This window comes from Amblyomma americanum, chromosome 5 (assembly GCF_052857255.1).
Source record: "Amblyomma americanum isolate KBUSLIRL-KWMA chromosome 5, ASM5285725v1, whole genome shotgun sequence".
NCBI lineage: Eukaryota > Metazoa > Arthropoda > Arachnida > Ixodida > Ixodidae > Amblyomma > Amblyomma americanum.
The window spans coordinates 188,143,581-188,163,871 of NC_135501.1; the positions used below are offsets into that span (position 1 = coordinate 188,143,581).

General features: G+C 47.0%; 1 protein-coding gene across 3 annotated transcripts in view; it reads right to left on the reverse strand.

The window, feature by feature from the left end:
• Nucleotides 1-541: 541 nt before the first annotated feature.
• The window catches only part of klar (klarsicht), a 387,661-nt gene continuing 367,911 nt past the window's right edge, over nucleotides 542-20,291 (reverse strand). For 2 of the 3 annotated variants that reach the window (XM_077666163.1, XM_077666161.1), the window contains 4 exons: nucleotides 8,216-8,306; nucleotides 6,932-6,987; nucleotides 6,166-6,411; nucleotides 542-4,349 (listed from right to left, as the gene is read on the reverse strand). In XM_077666163.1, coding sequence (XP_077522289.1) covers nucleotides 4,322-4,349; nucleotides 6,166-6,411; nucleotides 6,932-6,987; nucleotides 8,216-8,306 — 421 coding nt within the window. In that variant the 3' untranslated portion in view covers nucleotides 542-4,321. The remainder of the gene's footprint in view (nucleotides 4,350-6,165; nucleotides 6,412-6,931; nucleotides 6,988-8,215; nucleotides 8,307-20,291) is intronic. The other variant, XR_013315018.1, reaches the window with a different exon arrangement.

Sequence of the window (20,291 nt, forward strand, 5' to 3'; positions counted from 1 at the left end):
AGCATGCGTGGGGCAGCTCTCTCCTCCTGCTGCACCAACACTCGTTGCATACCTGCCACCACGCAGCCCCTAGCAACAATGACGCGGTTGCTACTTTCTACTTTTTTTATAATCGAGATTTATTGCCTCAGGGCATCAATGGGGGAAGGTTTGATGAAGGATGCAGTAATGATTGAAGTAATGGAAAACGGTTAGCTCATGTTATGAAGTCCAGTAGTGAGCAATGGTATGGTCCCTGCGTCCAGGCAATACACTATGAAGCAGGGTTTCTCGAAAGACCAGCTACCTTCAGGTGCCGGATCCTCCATGTTTGCTTTCTAGTATCAACAAGTCAGAATGTGAGGGTTGCTATAGGCACGAGAAGCTTGAAGGGGATTAGCAGGATCAGCTGAAGTTGCACCTACGGATATTTTCCATGAGGTTTCTTTGCCGACATACACAATAAGCTCGATAGACTAATCACAGCGTGCAAAATTCTAGCCTTTGCATCAGCTGAAACATGCAAGCACTCGCATTACAATAAATACAAAACCTCAGGGAATCAGTTGGACAATGTTTATTTCATTCCACACATCTATAAAGGCCACTAGTGAAGTCGTACATAGCATACAGTGTAGCACCTGTGTACAGTTCTACTGGGTGCTTGCCAACTGCATCAGAAACAACAGCACTGAAAACAATGCAAGCTCTGCTTCTGAAAGAGCATCTGTGAGACATTCAATGCGTCCAGAATTCATTCTATTTTTATAGAGTTGTTTTGGTTGTAAATAAGCCTGTGTTATTAACTTATAAAAGGAAACTTCAGAAAAAAAAAAACTGCTGAGAATTTGTCTACTCTGACTAGATAGCGTCAACACAAAGCACAATTCCTGCAAGCTTGCGCTGACGTTTTGCACTTGCCGAAATCATGAATTAAGGCACAAATCGTGCAATAAATATTACCAAAAAAAAACTGCCATCGTGGCTATTTTGACTCTCAATGCAAATCTTCAACAAATGTGCTTGACCACTTCGTGAAATAAGGATAAGAGAAATAATAAACATGCTCTAACAAAACATCTGGAAAGGAAATTCCCAGTGTGAAGAAAGTGGCCTAGAGTTTGCAACAACAGAATAACAAGATACGGCCATTTGCATGGCTTAAAAAAATATCAACAAGATCTATAGGAATTACCAACATACTGCATGATTGTTTGCAAGAATCTTAGGTTAGTCTGTCGGGAAAGGCAAACCGATGAGGAAACTGCAGCATACCAATAGAATGAGCACAGGTGATGTGTACTATTTAGTAGAAAAATATTTCCTCTGCAGCACGTCAGCTGCAGTAATCACAGCATAAAGGCAATTGTGGCCTACTCACCTATCAGGTGACCTCTTTAACCACACCATCACCGAAAATAAGAGAAGTTTCATGATGCACTTTTTACATGCCAAACAGCGCACTGCATTGCTCTCCCTCTGAAAAGTAATTATTGAGAAGCAACCTTTTATGAGGAAAAAGATTACCATTTTTTCACATGATAGGAATAAGGCACACCATACACTACTTTTGAGGTACACAAGTATTATAGAGAAAATACAAAAAGTTGAGCTGATCTTTTTGATGGCGGACACAAACTGAGCAATGGTAATGGACCAAATCATTGAATGCAACCATGTGATGTCATGATGGAAAATTCCTTTCCTGAACTGGTGAAATACTTTTTGATTTGCACGTAAGTTCAAAACTATTTTCATGTAGTAGTGTAGTTTAACGCTCAGCTTTGTTTAGTTGATAAATATGGAAACCAGGAAAGATTTCATGGTCGCAGAGGGGACGGTGACAGAGGATGCACACTTGGTATGCATACAACAGAAATGACGCTAAAATTTCTGCGATAATTGACGATAAAATGCGGTAGCATTTGTGGGCCCATACCTGAAACTGAAGTATTGGCAAAGTCAAGAAAAAAGGATTCAGTCCACTGCAGAATTTACAATTGCATTTCACGACCTTTGTGGCACGGAGAATTGCGCAACAATTCACAACCCAGGGTATCTCTTCAAGCTTCTCACGAGAATGCCAAAAAGATGCAAGTGGCTCCCCACTCGCTTTGTAGCCAAGGTTATTCAATGTCTGTTTCGCGAGCCATCTTGTCGTGGACCAGCTCTCGAACATTACAAATGCAACTTCCTCCCTCGGAAAGAACTAACACTTCGGCAGCAAGCGACCACCTTTGCTAATCATCAACATGATCAGCCTAACTGCGTCTAATGAAAAACAACGGGCTCTCCCACATCTCTAATCAAATCTGTTCTGCATCAGTTTCGACCACCCTATCTCCGCAAAGTTCCTAATATTTTCCACCTACCTGGCTCTCAGGTGGCTGCCCAAGAATGGTTGACCATAAATGCTACCACATTTAAAAATAATGAACTAAATGATCAATTTGAGGGTTTAACAGGAATGCACATGAACCGACTTTCAATGTGTTACAGTTGTGCCAATGGATGTGTGCAGATTGCAATGATGACAGGTTCCTCATAGCCTTCTGTTCTGCACTGTACCCATGCAGGGTAGCCCTCAGCTAACTCCCCCGAGAGCTACGTCTCCTCTTTCCTCATCATGTCTCATTTTCAGACAATGATGCCAGAACAGTGAAGAATGCAAGAACAAGTGTCAAGGGCTTGGCATGATTTCTCACAAGATGCTCTGATTAGGGGTCCAGAGAATAATGGAAAATCTACAAAACAGCAACAAATAAACATTGAAATGCAGTACTACACACTACACCTAACGCAACATGTGAAATAAAGCATGCCATGCAACACCATTTCCTACCCGCAGAGCAGTCACACATTTGTGTTGAACACTGCAGCACAAGACAAGGACAAACTTAAGCACTTGACATGTTCACCAACACAAAAAACTTGCATGCAATAAAAAGTTTAAACTTGATTTGGCCCCTGTCTTATGAAGACGAAAAAAGGTATGCTCATTGTAACAGTAACTGAACAAAACAGGCTTGCCTATAATATCAGAAGGGCACTGGCTCTAGCAGTCATCTCACCAGCTTAACAAGGGTGCTGAAACTCTCCTGAATAACAGTCCGAACACCTCTTTCAACTTTTAAACAGCAAGCTATAAACCTATCATCTCCAATGTTTTCTCAAGGTGGTAATGCTTGCTGCAGGAGCACAACTTCATGCCGCCTGAAAATTTATATTTGTATAGTAATCTGCCACTTTGCAGCGCCCTTTTGCCTTTCAGCGCCACCGTCTTCAAGCAAGCGTAGCAAAATATGCCGAAAAAGTATGTGTACTGAGACACTCAAAATCAACAATATTAATCACAGAGCCATGTCATACACTTGACACAACCCCCAATACATGTCAGCTCTTAAGACTTCTAACACTGCTCAGACAGCCAGTGCATTGTCTAAATATAGCGTATGTGAACTGTGTGTGCTGCTCCACTTAGACTGCAGCACTGCCTGTTCTCACTCACACTGCATATAATGGATATCTGCTATGTTTCTAAAGCAGACGCGAGATGAAATGGATGGATGCAGCAAATGGATTTGAGTCTGCGAGTTCATGGTTTTTTCTGATAAAAGCAAGGTGCTTCAAAATTGCATGAGCGAATTATTTCTGCCTTATACTTCAATAAAAAAAAATATATATATGCTGATAGCAATTCACAGGTGAGCACACCTTTGTTATCTACTAGCAATTGCACCTTCAAAAATAAATAATAACAATGAGAATGGAGGCTTCATTAAATCGAAGCAGATCATTGTATGCCAGCCACTTGCCCCAAGAGGTTCAAAAGGCCTCTCTTGAGTAAGCACTGTGCACTTCGGTTTTCAAGTCCTTCGCATTCCTTGAGAACTCTTCTCACAACAGAATCCTCCATAAATGCTAAACACTATATGCTACAAGCATAAGAATGATGTGCATTACAGGTCTGCTACAAACAAGAATGTTGAGGCATGATGATGTACCATCTCAGTTTGAATATCAAAAAAGACGCATGACAGGTACACACACAACCGCATACACACAAAAAATAACAAAAAAGCAACCAGAACACATAAGAGAGCATGAATAAAAGATGTCCCAAGCAAATGCTGCAGCTCGTTGCTTTTCTGAGATGGCAGTGTATCTTCGTTTTTCTGGAGGCCTCTCCTCCAGACTGCTCGCCGCAATGCGGTGTGGAGAGATGCCTTGCTCCATGTGGTGACTACGCAAGCGTGTCCCTCTCTTGAATGTGTTCAGCCCATGGGCTTTGCAAGCCTCCCAACGCACCACCAAGTGCTGTGCATCCAGACTTCCAGAGACATTAAACTGGAGGTGGCCCGTGCGTGTATCTGAAATGGCCAAAATAATGCAAACCACAGTGGTCTTCGAGCTCCTTTGTACACTGTCAAATGAAAAAGACATGTTCACACAAAGGCTAACCATTAATCATCGTTAGCCCGATAACAATAACTTCGAAGCCGATTTTGGAATCTACCACGCTGCTTATGGGTAGGCTGCACATCTGGCTTGCAAAGAACCGAAGTTTCGCGTCTGAAGTAGATTTATTTTTTACATCAAGGCGGCATTTCTTTAATGCGCTGTGAAAACAAACACGAAGATGCAGTACCACACTATGCATATGCCTAAAAAGCACATTTATTTAGCTTTGTTTTCGTGTACATCAAAATTTATATGGAATAGTTTTTACAGCAAAAAAATAAAGCTACCGAAACCTATAAAAAAAAACAAGTCATTCTCCCCGTGGTAAGGAAAGAGTTCTCTCTAAGTTGGGCTGAGAACATTAACAGAAAATAAAGAATGACATTCACAAACAAACATAACTTCACACACATTCAGCTTGCCTCGTATGCTACAATATGCCTTTGCTTCTTGCAATTCCAGTACAGGGATTTACCATCACATTTGTGAGTGTTGGCAATCATGGTTGCTGTTAGGGCACTTGGCTACTAAGCCGGAGAACCCAGGATCAATGCTGGCTGTGGTGGACACGTTTTTGATCGAGGCGGAACAAAAGGCTACCATGTACTGAGCAGTCAGCATACGTTTAAGAACCACAGGTGGTCTAAATTAATGCAAAACCGTCCACTACAGTGTCCCTCATAGCTTATGCGTTAAGTTAAACCTTGCAATTTTTTCACAGGACCAAAATTTACCGAGCATAAACTAGCAGGTAAATGCCTAAAGTAACATGTTTGCATGATTCTAAAGCACACTGTTCTTAAATTAAATGGTACTCAAATCTGCTTGCGCGCAACAATCATGTTAAAAAATACGGTGTCAGATTTTTGGGAGCCAAATATAGACTCACATTACAATTGGAGGCGTGCCAGAGCGATAAAAATAAGATATATCATGACTAAAAACAGCAAGTGGTAGCTAAAATGAAGATGAACATGGTGCCAACAATAAGAGCTTTAACCACACATAAATTAGATATCATTCTCACATAGAATACGAAATAACTACTACTGCGTCCGCATTTACAGCAGTGCACATGCTTTTAACTTCTTGTCATTCCCATACACCATCCACCTGTGGAACGATCTTCTGGACCGCATCACTCTGCAGCGGAATCACGACACCTTTCGCGAAGATCTACTTAAACAATTCGATGATAACGCTTAGCATGTCATTCATATAACTTTGTTTTTAGCCAGTTGAGACTATTGCTTCATTAGGTTCCGTTTATTGCAGTTGTCCTCATGTATGCCTGAAACGTTTTTAATGTGATAGTGTTAGAAACGTTATGCATCAGCACACCAAGACGACCAAACAAAACAAAGAAGCACAAAATATAAAAAAGTTTCTTGTAGTCGCATCCATTACTCTTTTACCGCAGGCATGCGCCATTCCTCAAATGGTGCCCCCCGCCCCCCCCTCCCCCCCGCGCCCTTTCATTTCAAGCTGCATCTGCGTTCCAAGTGACCGTGCTGTTGACACCCTTTTCTTGCTTATGACATAAATCACTTCTTAAATAACCTCCTTTGAAAAAAAAAGCTTGGCCAGATGGTTGTTTCTATACTGTCAAACGGGAGGGAGTAGCCTCCTCCTTTTTCCGCAAAATGCGCAATACAACAAATGGCTCGTCTAGAAACTAGCTGCAAGTTGGCATTTCAGTAAAAGCCCCAAGGAAGGCTACCCTACCTGAGCTGCGGTCCAAATGAAGTGTGGAAGTTGTTGAGCAGGTCGCAGCAGTGTGGCTCCAGCAGGCAGGCGACGCAGTACAACAGCACCAGGGCCACCTGGACGGGCAGCGCCGCCTTGAGCACCCGCCAGAGACGCTTCCGCCGGCTGCCTGCACCCGTCGAGTCCCCTGGTGCAGAGCGGGCTGCCGCCGCGCTTGTTGCTGCATGGCTGCGACAGTGCTCCGCCACAGCGCCACTCTTCCGGCTGAATGGACAGGAATAAAGCCAGGCAGTTGTTTTTTACTGCAGCAGGCGTACTTTTCATGTACTCTGTGAGTCGGGAAAAACAGCAGCCCAGATCATGATGAATCAAAAGAAGTCCAGTTCAAAACTATTTCTACGAATTAACATCCACTGCAAGCAGCTTGTCTTGAGAACTGCTGTACCAACTGCTGCCCTGGGCAGCAGTTATCAGAAGATCAACTGTGGACTTGATATGCTTGGCTGGAATGAAAAGCTATGGCATACCTCTTCAACAAGACATCAAAGTGCCTAATGAGTGCACATGTGCTTACAATTATATCTGTTGAAGAGATTTGTGGCATGATTTACACTAGGCATTTGTAAACATATTACTGACTGCGCCATTAGACTGAACACATTATAGATACTACTATGGCTTAAATTACTGCAAATGTTTTTACACATCGCCAACAGTGTTTGTCTGCAAGATGTTCATTTGCCGGCACCTGAGCGAAACAATAAGCATGCCACTCTATACTTACTTCGCCATCGGCTTCTCCAAGTTAGGTGGGGTCCTTGTTTGGCTTCGCATCAGCGTCTGTTGTGAAAACACAATAGCAGCCAGTGTAAGCGGAATGACACATAACAGATCCCCTGTATCCTTTGTTTGGAATATGTTATGGTATCCAAAATATACACTGCATGGGCAAGAAAGGGACCAGCATTAACAATGTTCCCAAGCAACCAAAATATAAAAATAGCCAGCTGAGGTCTGAAAATGCACAGTACCTACAAAATGTGCATAATAGCTCAGGGGTTCTCACATCTGGGTGCCAAAGAAAAGAAAAACAAATACGAAACCAGAAAGAAAGCCAATGCTCATGCAGCTACTGTGCACAGCCTTACTCTGGCAGGTGCACTACTGTGGTCGCATATGAAAGTCCTGCTGCTCCATTACTACTTTATTCACTTCTAATGGCACTTGAGAAAAGTTCGTTCCACCTGTCTCGGTCATTCGTGCAGGCACCAAACTAATGTAGACAGCTGCTTAGTTTCGTAGTGAATCCCACGCAAATAAGTATGCAATGCAAAAACTTTTTTTGTTTTGTAATCAGACTATGTATTTAATTCCTAGAATGACAAAGTGGTGCCTCAGTTCTGATTTCATTAAACAAGCACCAACTCCACACTTTCTGTAGGCAAAATACAAAATGAAAGAGGAAGAAAAATATAAGGGAACTGAAACAGGTTTTACCATGTAACTATGCATGCACGAGCATGGAAAGTGAAATGTGGAATCAGCAAGCCCCCCCGCCACCCATCCACAAACACATTCAGGAAGTTTCTTGAAAGTGCCAGCTTAATATGGAAGGTCTCAAATGTAGATGACAGCATGCCTGTCAAGAGTTTCTAGATGATTGACAGGCCCCATAGCTGATTATAGCCGCTTCCTACCATAAGCACAATGGACTCTCATTAATTTCCATTTGCTTAGTTCAAATTTATAATCATTTGAGCTGCTGTCATCGTTTTATGAATATCAAGTTTATCAGAAATGCTTCTCTTGATTTGAATAAATTTTTGGTCTCCTTCGAGTTATTTACTGAGAGTCAACAGGGATTGCTCAATGACAAGGCACCCAATGGCAGTTGCGCACACAGGCCAATTTTGAAATCAGAATTTCAATCTAGCAATAATCGTCATCAGCAGCCTGAGTAGCCAACAAATGTCCCCCTACCTTAAAGCCCAGAATAACTAGTCCTAAAGCTCTTATTTTTATTCCAGTGGAAAGCGTGAGGTGGCGATGAGCGAATAAGAGCACTCGCCTTGGCAGCATCTGGGCATTCTGGTGGAGCATCCCTGTGCGTCTTCCACTCGCTCTGCATTTTCTGCAGCTCAGTCAACTTGGCTCCACTCCTGGGAAAACAGCAGAAACACCTGCTGGTGAGCAAAACCTTCTTCAAACAACTAAAAACCCAAATTTCGGGTGCTGCAAGCACCCACATGGCATCAACTATCTATGTACATAAGGACTCCTAACACCGCGCATAAATAGAAGGTGGAAAAATAGGTTTTGGAGAGAGAAAAGGTGTGGTGACTGCCTTACTAAGAGTGGGCCCCTCAAAAGTGCCCACAGGAGAAGAGCAAGAAATAAGCAAGACCAGCTGTAAAGACAAAGAACACATGTGGCCTAAGGTGAGGGTGGATGGATCCTCAGAGTCACACACCAAACACTATTCACTGCAGACTGCCCTCTGAAAAGCATAGTTAGGATGGCTTAGCTTGTTACCACTGCATAGGGTTACTGCTACTGCTATGGGCACCAGCTCTGCACATGCTCTTCGTGCTTGCACAGCTTTTAGCTTCTGTTACTGCACCGGAAGCTCACTGCACATGGGTGCAGTACACGTGTGGCACAGTCAGAGCTCGATGCTAGTTACTAGCACATTCTAACAATCAGAAATAGCAAAAAAAAGAATGCTTAAAATGATTGCAGTAGGTATAAACACACTCTCACTCTGTTTAATTTATCCTTCTGGATGTCCTAGTGCATTCTATATGGATGCAAAAGCAAGCACCTGTCCTAAGATTAGTAAAAATGCTCTAGTGAGCTTCGTATTAAGGCAGAGGATGACTGCCTGCTCGCTTTCTTGTCCACAGTGCCTCCCATTGATTTGAGCTTTGTTTTCGCTGCCATACGCTTCTACAGCACTGAAGCTGCGCGAGCCTATGAGCAGATGATTCCACCCCAGGGGCATTTATCCGCAAGGCACGCACCACGCCATGCACCAGTGAATAACATGAACCACCTAGGAGTGATGCCACATGCCCCCTTGCCCCCTGATATCAAAGGAGAAACTCTACAGTAGTAATAAATATATACAATTCAGGACTCTTTAGTGCACATGACGTTCAGCACCATTGATTTCTATGCTCTGTGCATCACACACATTAAAAGAACAGACGGCAGTGGCAACATAACGAATGCTTTGCACCAGTGCCTTGCTTTAGAGGACATATATTGATGCACTGTTCTCCACGTAACACAAAATGTTATGAAATGATTAATTTGCAATGAATATGAAAATGATGTTATGTCCTATGTCACAACGTTGCTGGTACGTTAGCACGTAACATATGCTGTTCCCAAACATGTCAGGTACAACTAATGATGATATATGCACTGGTATAGCCTGGTATACCTAAAATTGAAATGCTACAATAATGCTGCAAAACACAACATGATTTCAGCAATCACAAAAAAGAAATAGCGTTACCATAACATTCTGTGCTACCTCGGTTAATGAGCAGCTTGTCTTGGCCAGTGCATTAGAGCTCTTTGTTTACAGATTCTGTTAGATCGTTGAGGATTGGTAGTGGCACAATGAAAGTTGTCATATTTGCACATCATATTGGTGCTGTTGATGTTATTTTCCCCTTGTATCCGGAATGTAGCATTTTTAAAAACCAATACATCAGAACAGAATCACGACATTCTAGTAGTGTTCATATTTCTAATGTGAGCTTCTAGTTGCACCTAACATGTTAAATTAATGCTGCCAAATAGTTTCAACATTTAGGATAAATGATGTTACGCTGGTCGTGCTATGTAAGATACAACCAGGCTTAATTGTTGAGGATCCATTACAAATTGCATGCTTGAACTCTTGAATGGGTATACCACTACCTCCGTAAATGCTCACTAAGCGTAGAGAGCTGGGCTAGTTGGTTCTGGGTATAATTATGAGAAAACATTTCAGTGCACAAAAGCACACAAACGATGAGAGTAGACACCACAGATGCCGGCGTCCGTGGTGTCTACTCTCTTCGTTCGTGTGCTTGTGTGCACTGAAATGAAGTCTCGTAAATGCTCAGCTTTCTGCAAAAGCACTGGTAGTTGACGAGATGCATCACAGTTCTAGTGGCGAGTGCCGCCCAGAAGCTAGCACATAAACCAGAGCCTAAATGCTGAGCCAGACGATGTTTGTTCAAGGTGGGTGTATGGTACATTGGTACGGTGGTACCACACGAAAAGTGAAGTATATGCTGAGGAGCAACTACGAATTTCGGATTTCGCATGGTTTACACCCTGGACGAGTCAAATCCGCAAAGTCCAGAAACACCAAACTCCGTACTGCCATGAATACCACACACGACGAGATAAACCCTGAACTTTCAATTCTGGCTTACTCGACAAGTGAAGTTATCATTTAACAATAGTGAGTGAGGACTTCCGCCTTGCTCTGCACTGTCTGTGGCCAAGTAACCAAGGAATTCAACTAGCGAACAGCAGCTGGGCGAGAAGCAGCGAAGCACTCACCCACTCAATGGGCGAAGGCCGCGAACCGCTCGCGAGGGGACGCCCAACGTCAGAGGGAACACCACGGGAGAAAAAAAAATAACGGGCCGACCTGACCGCTCGCGTCAAGAGACTTCCGAAAGCTGTCGTGGTAACCGCCGGCACGAGCGCACGCAGTAGTCGCGACACGACACGCACTGCCTACGCTCGGGGGTGACCGCGCGCGCGACTTTGGAGTCGCAGAGGAGCAACGAGGACAAGTCGCGCGCGATGCCGTGACCGCTTCTAAACATTGCGGGGAATGCTGTTGCGCGCCGCCGCCGCTCTCTGCCAGCCTCCTTTGCGGACGACGGCGCCACCCCAACCCACAAGCAAGTTACGCGACCCTCGAAAAGTAGAGGGTGGGGGAGAGGAAAGACGAGAGGAAGCAACCGAACGTTTCTCTCTCTCCCCCCGCGGACACAAGTGCAGGGATGATGAGAGGAGAACATGCACTCGCCTTCCCCCGCGTGGCTAGTTGCGTAGTTGCGTTCAGCGAAGAAGAAAGGGGGCCACGGTCGACGAGGAGGCAACCACCTACTCTCGCCACGGGAAAAAGTAGTTCCCGAGTCCGATTCGTTGAATATTCGAAAACACCATCACCATTACGCTCGATCTGCACAGAAGCATCACTCCTGTGCGCTATAAAGACCACAGTGGAAGGAACAGCGACGCGGCCATCACGACTGCTGCCGCGTGGGGGAGGGGGCGCGGGGAAGTGCTTTCAGCGTTCGACTCGCTCAAGTTACGCTCAAACTCGCGCGACAACAGAGGAGCTCGCGTTGCAGTCATAAGAGAACAAAGCAACAGCCAGCGAAGCCACCGTGCCGCCATCTAGGAGCACGCGAAATCGAGCCCCGCTGCAGACGTAGCGTTCCCGACCGGCTTTGCAGGGAGCAGACGACGACGCGTTGGCGGAGCGATGCGGCGGGTGCGCTTGTAACGGATCTCGCCGTGAGTCGGGCACGCCTCAAAAACTGCTGCACCGCACTACGAAAGCTGGGCGGCGCACACACACTCGGGAGTGGGAGGAGGAAGGGGGGCCCGAAATGAAGGAAGAAGAAACGAAACCGCAACACAGAAAGTGCGCCCTCTCCCGCCGAAAGGGCGGCCCAACCCCAGAAGCGGCTCATGCATGAGCAACGTGGCAAGGAGCCCGTCGGCGGAGCTGGTTCTGGTTTAAGGGCGGCAGGCAAGTGCGCCAAGGTTAGGACAGTTTATTTCCGCCGGCAGGGATACACCTACACCGGCGACGGGGGCGCGGGAAAGACGAAAAGGCCCACACCTCGAATCGAGTGTTGTCAGCAATGAAGTGGCTGGATTCATTAGAAACAAACTGGTTTATTAGCAATGAAGCCCTCCAATCGTGTCGGCCGCGCCGTGTCAGCAAATGAAGGTTTCGAATCTTGTCGACTGCGCCATGTTAGCAATGAAGCCCTCCAATCCTGTCGGCTGCGCCATGTCAGCAATGAAGTGGCCGGATTCATTATTAGAACTTAGCTGGATACACGAGTTTCGGCATAATAAGCAAATTTCCGAGAAGGAACAGGAGACCAAAGAGAGGTTATTCGGAAGGATAAAAAAGCGGAATTATATTTGTATCTGCTTGCATTATGGAACGGGAATATACATAATTAGTGTGATATTCGAAAGGGGGGAAGTCACCGATCAAAAGCTTCGACAGTGTTACAGGTTTTTCTGGCTTCGTGCTTTTTAAATCAGATCAGCAGGTGTCATTGTTAGGAACCACCTGAATCACATTCTCTCGCCTGTGCCGACTACTCCAGTTTCTACGTCAGCTTGTAATGTACAGCAGGATCCCCTTTATTCGACTGCAAGGCAAGAGCCGTGACGTCAGTGCCGGCAACGAGCATGAACACGAAGCAGTCTTGCTTGGGGCCATCCGCGCTGCGACGAATTTATTGCGTGCTTGTTGGACTGAACTTATTTGTTTGCGGCATCAAACAAAGCTACCGCGGGCCAACGTGAGTTACGTGCTTTGCGCGCTCCCGTGAGTTTGAGCCGACCGGCAGGCAGCCGGGTGCTACGCCAGCGGGGCAAGGGGGAGGGAGAGTGGCGTGCTGTGACAGTAACACTCCTTCCGGGAAGACCAGAGGGGTGCGTGTTCCTGTAGGCTCGGACTGAACGGACATTACGGCGCAGCACCGGAAGCTAAGAGGGAACTGTGGCATCCGGTTGTCCAAACAGGGGAAACCGAACACCAAGCGTTATCACTGCATGAACATTGCGGCGGTGCACCTGCAACTCAGCTTCGGAAGCGGCACTCGTCGGAGTAAGACGTGGCAACTGCTAAGAGTCTCGACCTCAAAATTTCGACCTCACCAAATGACGACCTCACTCAACCTCAAACTCGCGCTTGAGGTTGAGGTGTGATTTGCTGACCTCACTCACAAAATTGCGAGCCGTCGCCGATCTCACCTCAACCTCACCTCACGACGTGAGGCTGAGGCCATTTTGAGGTTGAGGTCGACCTCACAAGGTTGCCCACCTCTGACAGAGCGTTGGACGACTTAGCTGACGCGTCTCGTTCCGTCAGCGTCTCTCGTTCATCTCTCCGACGCTCTGCAGATCCTCTGAACCTCATTAAATTTTGACGATCCAGTTTGCTTTATTCGTATATCCAGCTAAGTTCTAATAAACCAGTTTGTTTCTAATGAACCGGCCACTTCATTGCTGACGGCGCAGCCGACAGGATTAGAGGACTTCATTACTAACATGGCGCAGTCGACAGGATTCGAAACCTTCATTTGTTGACACGGCGCGGCCGACACGATTCGAGGACTTCAATGCTGACAAGTGCTTGAACAAAAGGACCTACACCTGGCGAGGCTTGAACTTTTTGCTGAGAATACTAGCAGTGGCAAAATTATTATTAGTGGATATTTATTAATAAAAAACAACAATGGAAGGAAAATATTTTGCTAGCCGCAGCATCTGCCATCAAAACCTGAACCCTAGCAGAACAGGGCATCGGCGCAAATATTGGTAAAGGCTGGTACTTTGTAAGGGCCAATCTTTGCCGACATATTTACAATATTTGACAGGTGCTCTATGCTGCTTGGGAACCACCTGAGCTGCGGCTAGCGAGAGAAAAAGGACAGGAAGAGAGATAAGGGGGTGGGGGCGATAGAAAGAAAGTGTAGGGCAGCTTTCCGATTTTCTTTCCAGTCAGTCAGTGTCGAAGAGAGACCACGCGGCATCCGAGAACAGGACATAGGCCTACATACATGCAAGCGATATATTTATCCGTCATGTATAAACCGACTGCATACATCTGGCCCAAGCACATAGCCAGGACATTTTTTTTCGGGAGGGGCCCGAGGTAATTTCTTGTGTTGGGGGAGGGGGAGAGATAGTTCCCTTGGATACGAGCCTGATCCAAGGCCAGCTTATCAAGGTTTCGATAGGATCCCGTCTTGCGACAGGCAAGCATAGCGATTCAAGCAAATAAGCATACAGTCATGCCTTGCCCGGGAAAAACTGTCCAGTCGCTACTGGCGATCACAGTGAGTGCCCCGACTCGGGAACAGCACGTCGGCTCGGCAGGCACGTTAGAAACGGAATAACGCGCAGTGCACTTGAAACAGCGCCGACAATAATAGACATTTCTGACTACAGCTTTCCAAAAATGTCTGCTGTCAGAATCGGTTTTATTGCTAATAAGAAAAGAAGAAACAGCGATCTCGATCTTAACCTGTTCTCTATGTACACTGGCCCTCCAAGCTGAACCTCACGTTAAACACGTAGCAAGGCCGCAAAAACTCGCCACAGTATACGCGCGACCAATATCCAAATTCTTCCTGGCTTCACGTGCACGGTTCGGTTGCACGCGCGTGTAAATACGCTTCAGGCTATTGGGACAGACGGCCATCACTGCTTTCAGCTTGAGCTTAAAAAATGCGAACGAAACTCTTGAAGGCATCAGCTACGTGCCTCGTACAAAAGCTTAATCACTTCAGTTGATCACAAGCGTAGTGCGCTAAGACTGCAGGACTGCTCTGGTCAAGCTTGTACAGGGATTCACTGCTCCTCGCCAGATACTGTACATCGCGGCCCCCTACGCATGCGATGTCCGCGGGCGAAATCTGGCGCGCGGTGCCATCAGTAGCGAGTTGTGGACGTATATGAAACATCCGCGGGACGTAGTTCCAAGCTTTTGGGCAGTGGTAACCGACCCCTCCCTCTTCACCGAGGCTTCCAGCACCGTGACTCGGGCGTACTATAGTTTCTCTGTGCACCTAATCCCCACAGTACCAACTTCAACACTCCACAAGCTCCGAAAGAGTCACGCATCGACGGGAGCAAGAACGTAGAAAGGATGGCCGAGCAGCTGGTAAAGACGACTGTCGAAGCCGAATCTTCTCGCAAGCCGAGCTCCGCTTCGCAACACACCATTAGTTCCATCCTTTACCCGCTTCGAGAGAGAGGGGCTTCTCGAGACTATTCCACGGCACCGTTTCTCGAGAGGAAAATATAAAAGGCCCTAGAGACCGCGGCTAAGCCTAAGCGAGCGTCGACTGCAGCGAAGCCCGCAAGCTGTCGCAGTGCCTGCAGCGAGCGTCGAAGCTCTCTTCTCCTGGCGCGTTTTTTCCTGCTCAGAAGCACGCTCTTCCTTGGCGCGCGACGTCGTCCTCGACGCAAATATAGAGCCTCTCCTTTCCCTGACGTTCGCGTGCGTGCAACACACAGCGCGGGCACACGACTCGTATATTCACTGCGTGCAGTGTACGTACACGAGTCGCCAGAAGGCGCCTGGCCGTGTCCGCCGCTGCCGGCGGCTCGACGCCTCCCCGCTATACCGTGGGGGCACATTAGAGGCTCGCTCCAAGTCGTGACTGCGCACCGGTCTAATTAGCGACCGCAGGGCGTGGAGGGCTCGGCACTTTGGCGGTGGAGCGCACCGAGCCCGCAGCTACTGCGCGCGCCGCATTCTTTCTCACCGCGCTTCGAAAAGAGGAAACTACGCGTTGCAGTGTAGCATTAACCCAATTAACCCGTTCCGGGAGGTGGCCACCTTTTCTTTTTTCACTCACCCTTCTGCCTCGTGCTAAGAACGGCGAGCTTCCCTTTCGAAATCCGGCCGGGCGCAGGCCACGCACGAGCGAAATCTAGACGAACGTCTCAACGAGAGCGCGCGGGCACTGGCGTCCGCCAACTGAGTGGCCGCGTTCCCAGCGCGGTGTGCCCGCAACGACGGTTGTTCGCAATTGCCCAACGGGCCCCCGCTATGTCCCCTCCCCAGTGGCCAAGGAACGGACGTTGGCCAGTCGTGAAGGGTGCTCGCACGAGAACTCGCCCGCACCCCTTCATTGGCTGGCGCCTGAAATAGCAGCAGCATCCACTGTGGTTCGCGGCTGGGGTGAGAAAAAGCACAACAGCCCCATAGTCTATCCTTCCCGGACCAATCTTCCACCAAGCGACCTCTGGTGCAGAAGCTTTCAGCTAGAAGCAGACACTGCGGTGGACACTGATGTGGCCAGAGGCGCACCGCTGGCCAAGCGAAAAGCATCGCAAAATGGCACGTGAGAAAAGAAACCACATCGACGAATCTGCAACAGCTAGATCGAGCTCCAGGAACAACGCGAGAGTGAGCGCGGAACTGAGGACGACGGGCCTCCGTGGCCCCACAGAAAGTCTGCACAAGAACTTCCACACACTCCCTTCACGTTAAAAACATCCAGCTGCCCGCTTGTTCGACTGAGAACGACCAACTAGTAATTCTTTGAGAGTGTGAGAGTGGGCACTGAATGTCGCCCCCCCCCCTCCCCCCCTTTCTTTGTGTATGTGTGGGTGCTGCAGAGAATCTTAGCGGAACCATGACGTTTGTGACGATGACATCCTAGTTGAAATCAAGAAGAAATGGGCTTGGACAGGGCATGTAATGTGAAGGCTAGATAACCGCTGGTGCTTAAGGGTAACGAAGTGGATTCCAAGAGAAGGCAAGCGTAGCAGGGGGCGGCAGAAGGTTAGGTGGGCGGATGAGACTAAGAAGTTTGCCTAGATACAGTGGGCGCAGCTGGCGAAGGACAGGGTTAAATGGAGAGACATGGGAGAGGCCTTTGCCCTGCAGTGGGCATAGTCAGGCTGATGCAGATGATGACTCAAATTGACTAGTCCGTTTTTTTTTATGTTTACGCTGCGTTAGGTCGCCGCAATTGATATCCAATCATTTCCCGCTGAGCAGTGATGTTGGGTCGAATACATAGCGCACTGTGCTCGGCTGGGAAATCCTGTCGTGATTTCATCCCAGATCGCGCACGCCCCATGCTCCAAAATGGCAAAGCACCGGCGACTGAACCATTCACAGAGATAATTGACAACAGACTTTTTATAGCTGTTATATCAGAGGAAACAGCAAACTGCAGCGACCATGTCGGATTTTGTATCAGAAAAAAAAATGATTCTGTAGCAGACAGTTCAGCTTTTGTGGCAGAAAAAAAAAATCGTTTTGTTGCGAAATTTAGGTTTTTGGAGCAGGCCAGTTCAGATATATTCATCATAGTAACGCAAAAGCCAACAAGAAAAACCTAAACAAAAATGCTGTCTCTATGGCACAGTCATTTACTTTAAAAGAATGTGATTTTGACGAATAAAATCTCCTTTTGTTCAGGATGAAAAGAGCAAAGAGATATATGAAGAAACTACAAGAAAAGCAACCATGATTAGATCCTTGAAACAGAAGCTTGCAGATATTTTGACATTTTTTTTTCTTAAACGGTGCTAGCTTAGACAATGCAAACTGCAAGCAGTAAAGGTGCCGGAAATTAAGTGGCGCTCTCAACGAGACTTATACGTCTACTAGCGCTCAGCTATCGGCTTTGCCGCATTTCAGTGAGAATAAGTGTACAGTCATCTCCGCAGTCATTCCCCCCCCCTCCTCGCATCAACAACGCTCGATTGTTTTGAGCGATTAGCTTACCAGTTAAAACTCCTCGTGCAGTTCTTCATGCCGCTTTAAACGGTTCCCAAGAGTGGCAGCCATATCGAATGGCGTTCTATAGGCGTGCCATCAGAGAAACGCTAGCCAGCTTCAAGTGAAGAAAATTACAGAAAATCTTTCAAGTGACGCGGCTCTGCGTGCTTTTCACGTGTCGCGTGAAATTTTCTTCCGCTGATGATGATGCTGCCCCACTACTACAGTGAAGCGAGCACAAAGAACCAAGGGCACGAAACCGAAACTATACTCCGTGGGACTGCGCGCTGTTCGAGTGATGCAGTTAGGGTGCCTGGATGCCCGCAAGATGCAGTTGCGCTCGTTGACTCCAAAAGCTTTTTGCTTCCGCCATCCGCTTTTTGTCGTTGCCACATGGCTCAGAATACGCAGTTTCTATAGATCCCGATAAGACGAAAGTCATGGTGAAGCGGGCGCGGAAATACCACGTTCTGGGAATGCATACCACAGCTTCGGCCACTTCGCTATAACTTCTTAAGACGCGTGCACCATGTCTCATAGTAACGGCTGAAAATTATTGAAGCACTGGCACTGGACCCCTGGCACCGGACGCCTGGTCCTGGGCTTGGGCGACTCAAAAGCCGGCAAGCGTCTTCGAATCGGAAATGAGTCGCATGTCTGACCGGTCGGAGCAGACAACCAGTCCTAGAATGCGCGTGAAGAACCCCATCCAAAGAGCCTGAACGGGTCTTCAAAGCGAGCTCGAACTACTATAGCCGTGGGCATTGTAAGTATCACGCAACGGGTGGGCAGTTTTGCTCAATCAGATTTTAGCTTCTTTCCCTGTTGCTCGAAACTTCAGACGCCTAGTACAAGGCTCCTAAAATCCGACTCTTAAATTCCGAGCCGTAAAAGTTTTCTTCATCTTGCCTTCAGCCTTAGTTAGTTGCCCAGCTTCTACGACAAGGCCCCGAGAGCTGACCCAGCAGGCAAGTCGTTCCCAGACTGCTCCAGCAACTACCCAACATGCGCCATCCGACTCTTAAAACACGCATGAGAACTCTGAGGAATTTTTTTCTTTTTTTGTCATTGTTAAACAGCACCGCACCACCTCGTTCTTGTTTTATCAATCGCGCACGACGGCACAAAGAGCGGTGATAGAGGGAGAGAAGGGGGGAAGGGAGCGTGGGAACGTCGCATGCAGCATGGGCGGCCTTCATTTACGGCTTAGGGGAATCGGGGCAAAGGAAAACCACTGGGAAAAGGCAGTCTCGCGTTACGTACAGACTGTGTAAGATAACGGTGCTAAGAACTCTGCGGGTGCCCCCTTTCTTTCTTTTCTTGAATTTTTGCTTTGTGTCTCAGCCTTAAACCAGTGCCCGGTCACCCTGAAGCCGAAATTGCACCAGGACGCTCAAATGAGTCCAGCCTTTACTTCGTATCACTAAAAATTTGGTTTTCTTCGTCATGAAAGCAGCAACCAATGCGATGTGACATGGGGCACATTTTTTGCAACGCTCATTCGTATCTTCTTGTCAGCAGCAGCTGTGGAAAACGGAAAGCAGATGAATCTACTACGCAACTTCTCAGAGCCTTTCAATTAACCCTTTCAGGTGCTATTTTTTTGTCTTGATCGAAAACAATTATTTTTCCGCCTAACCAGTATATTCAGGCCTCAAGAAAAGCAATTTATTAGTTTTCTAGCGCGAAAGCCCGGTGGGTAAGTTTTCAAGAATTCCACAGAAAGTGTCAGGCTAGTGAGAAATAGTAATATGGAAATGCCCAGATTTGTCAGTTAAGCGCCTGAGGGATCGTGGATTCACTTTATGTTGATGCAGATTGCTGGTCACTGGCCAAAGTCAAAAGATGAAAAGACGTTTCGGGAGCATTACGGCTCCCTTGTACACTATGAAGCAATCGGCGCACGGATTCGTCCTTTTGTAGCACCCAGTAGCGTTTTTAATGATTTAGCATAGATAGGATGTAGAGTTCCGTCGTTCCTGTTTAATGTGTTAGACGATGTCTGTATGATAAGGGACTCAAGATTCTGCCGTGCTGATGTGTTCTTTTCTGTTGTCAATATCTTTACTTGATCCCAGTTAATCTAGTGGCCGGATTCTTGCACATGCTCGGCGATGGCGTTAGATGCTGCTTTCCGGTTTCGGACGTCGTTCTGGTGCTCTCTCAGGCGTCTCCTGAAGTCAGGAGACGCCTGAGAGAGCACCAAAATGACGTCCGAAACCGGAAAGCAGCATCTAACGCCATCGCCGAGCATGTGCAAGAATCCGGCCACGAGATTAACTGGGATCAAGTAAAGATATTGACAACAGAAAAGAACACATCAGCACGGCAGAATCTTGAGTCCCATATCATACAGACATCGTCTAACACATTAAACAGGAACGACGGAACTCTACATCCTATCTATGCTAAATCATTAAAAACGCTACTGGGTGCTACAAAAGGACGAATCCGTGCGCCGATTGCTTCATAGTGAACAAGGGAGCCGTAATGCTCCCGAAACGTCTTTTCATCTTTTGACTTTGGCCAGTGACCAGCAATCTGCATCAACATGATTCCTGACCAGACGGTATGCCGTCAAACCCTCGGATTCACTTTATGCTTTGAAGGTGCTCATTACGCTCGATAG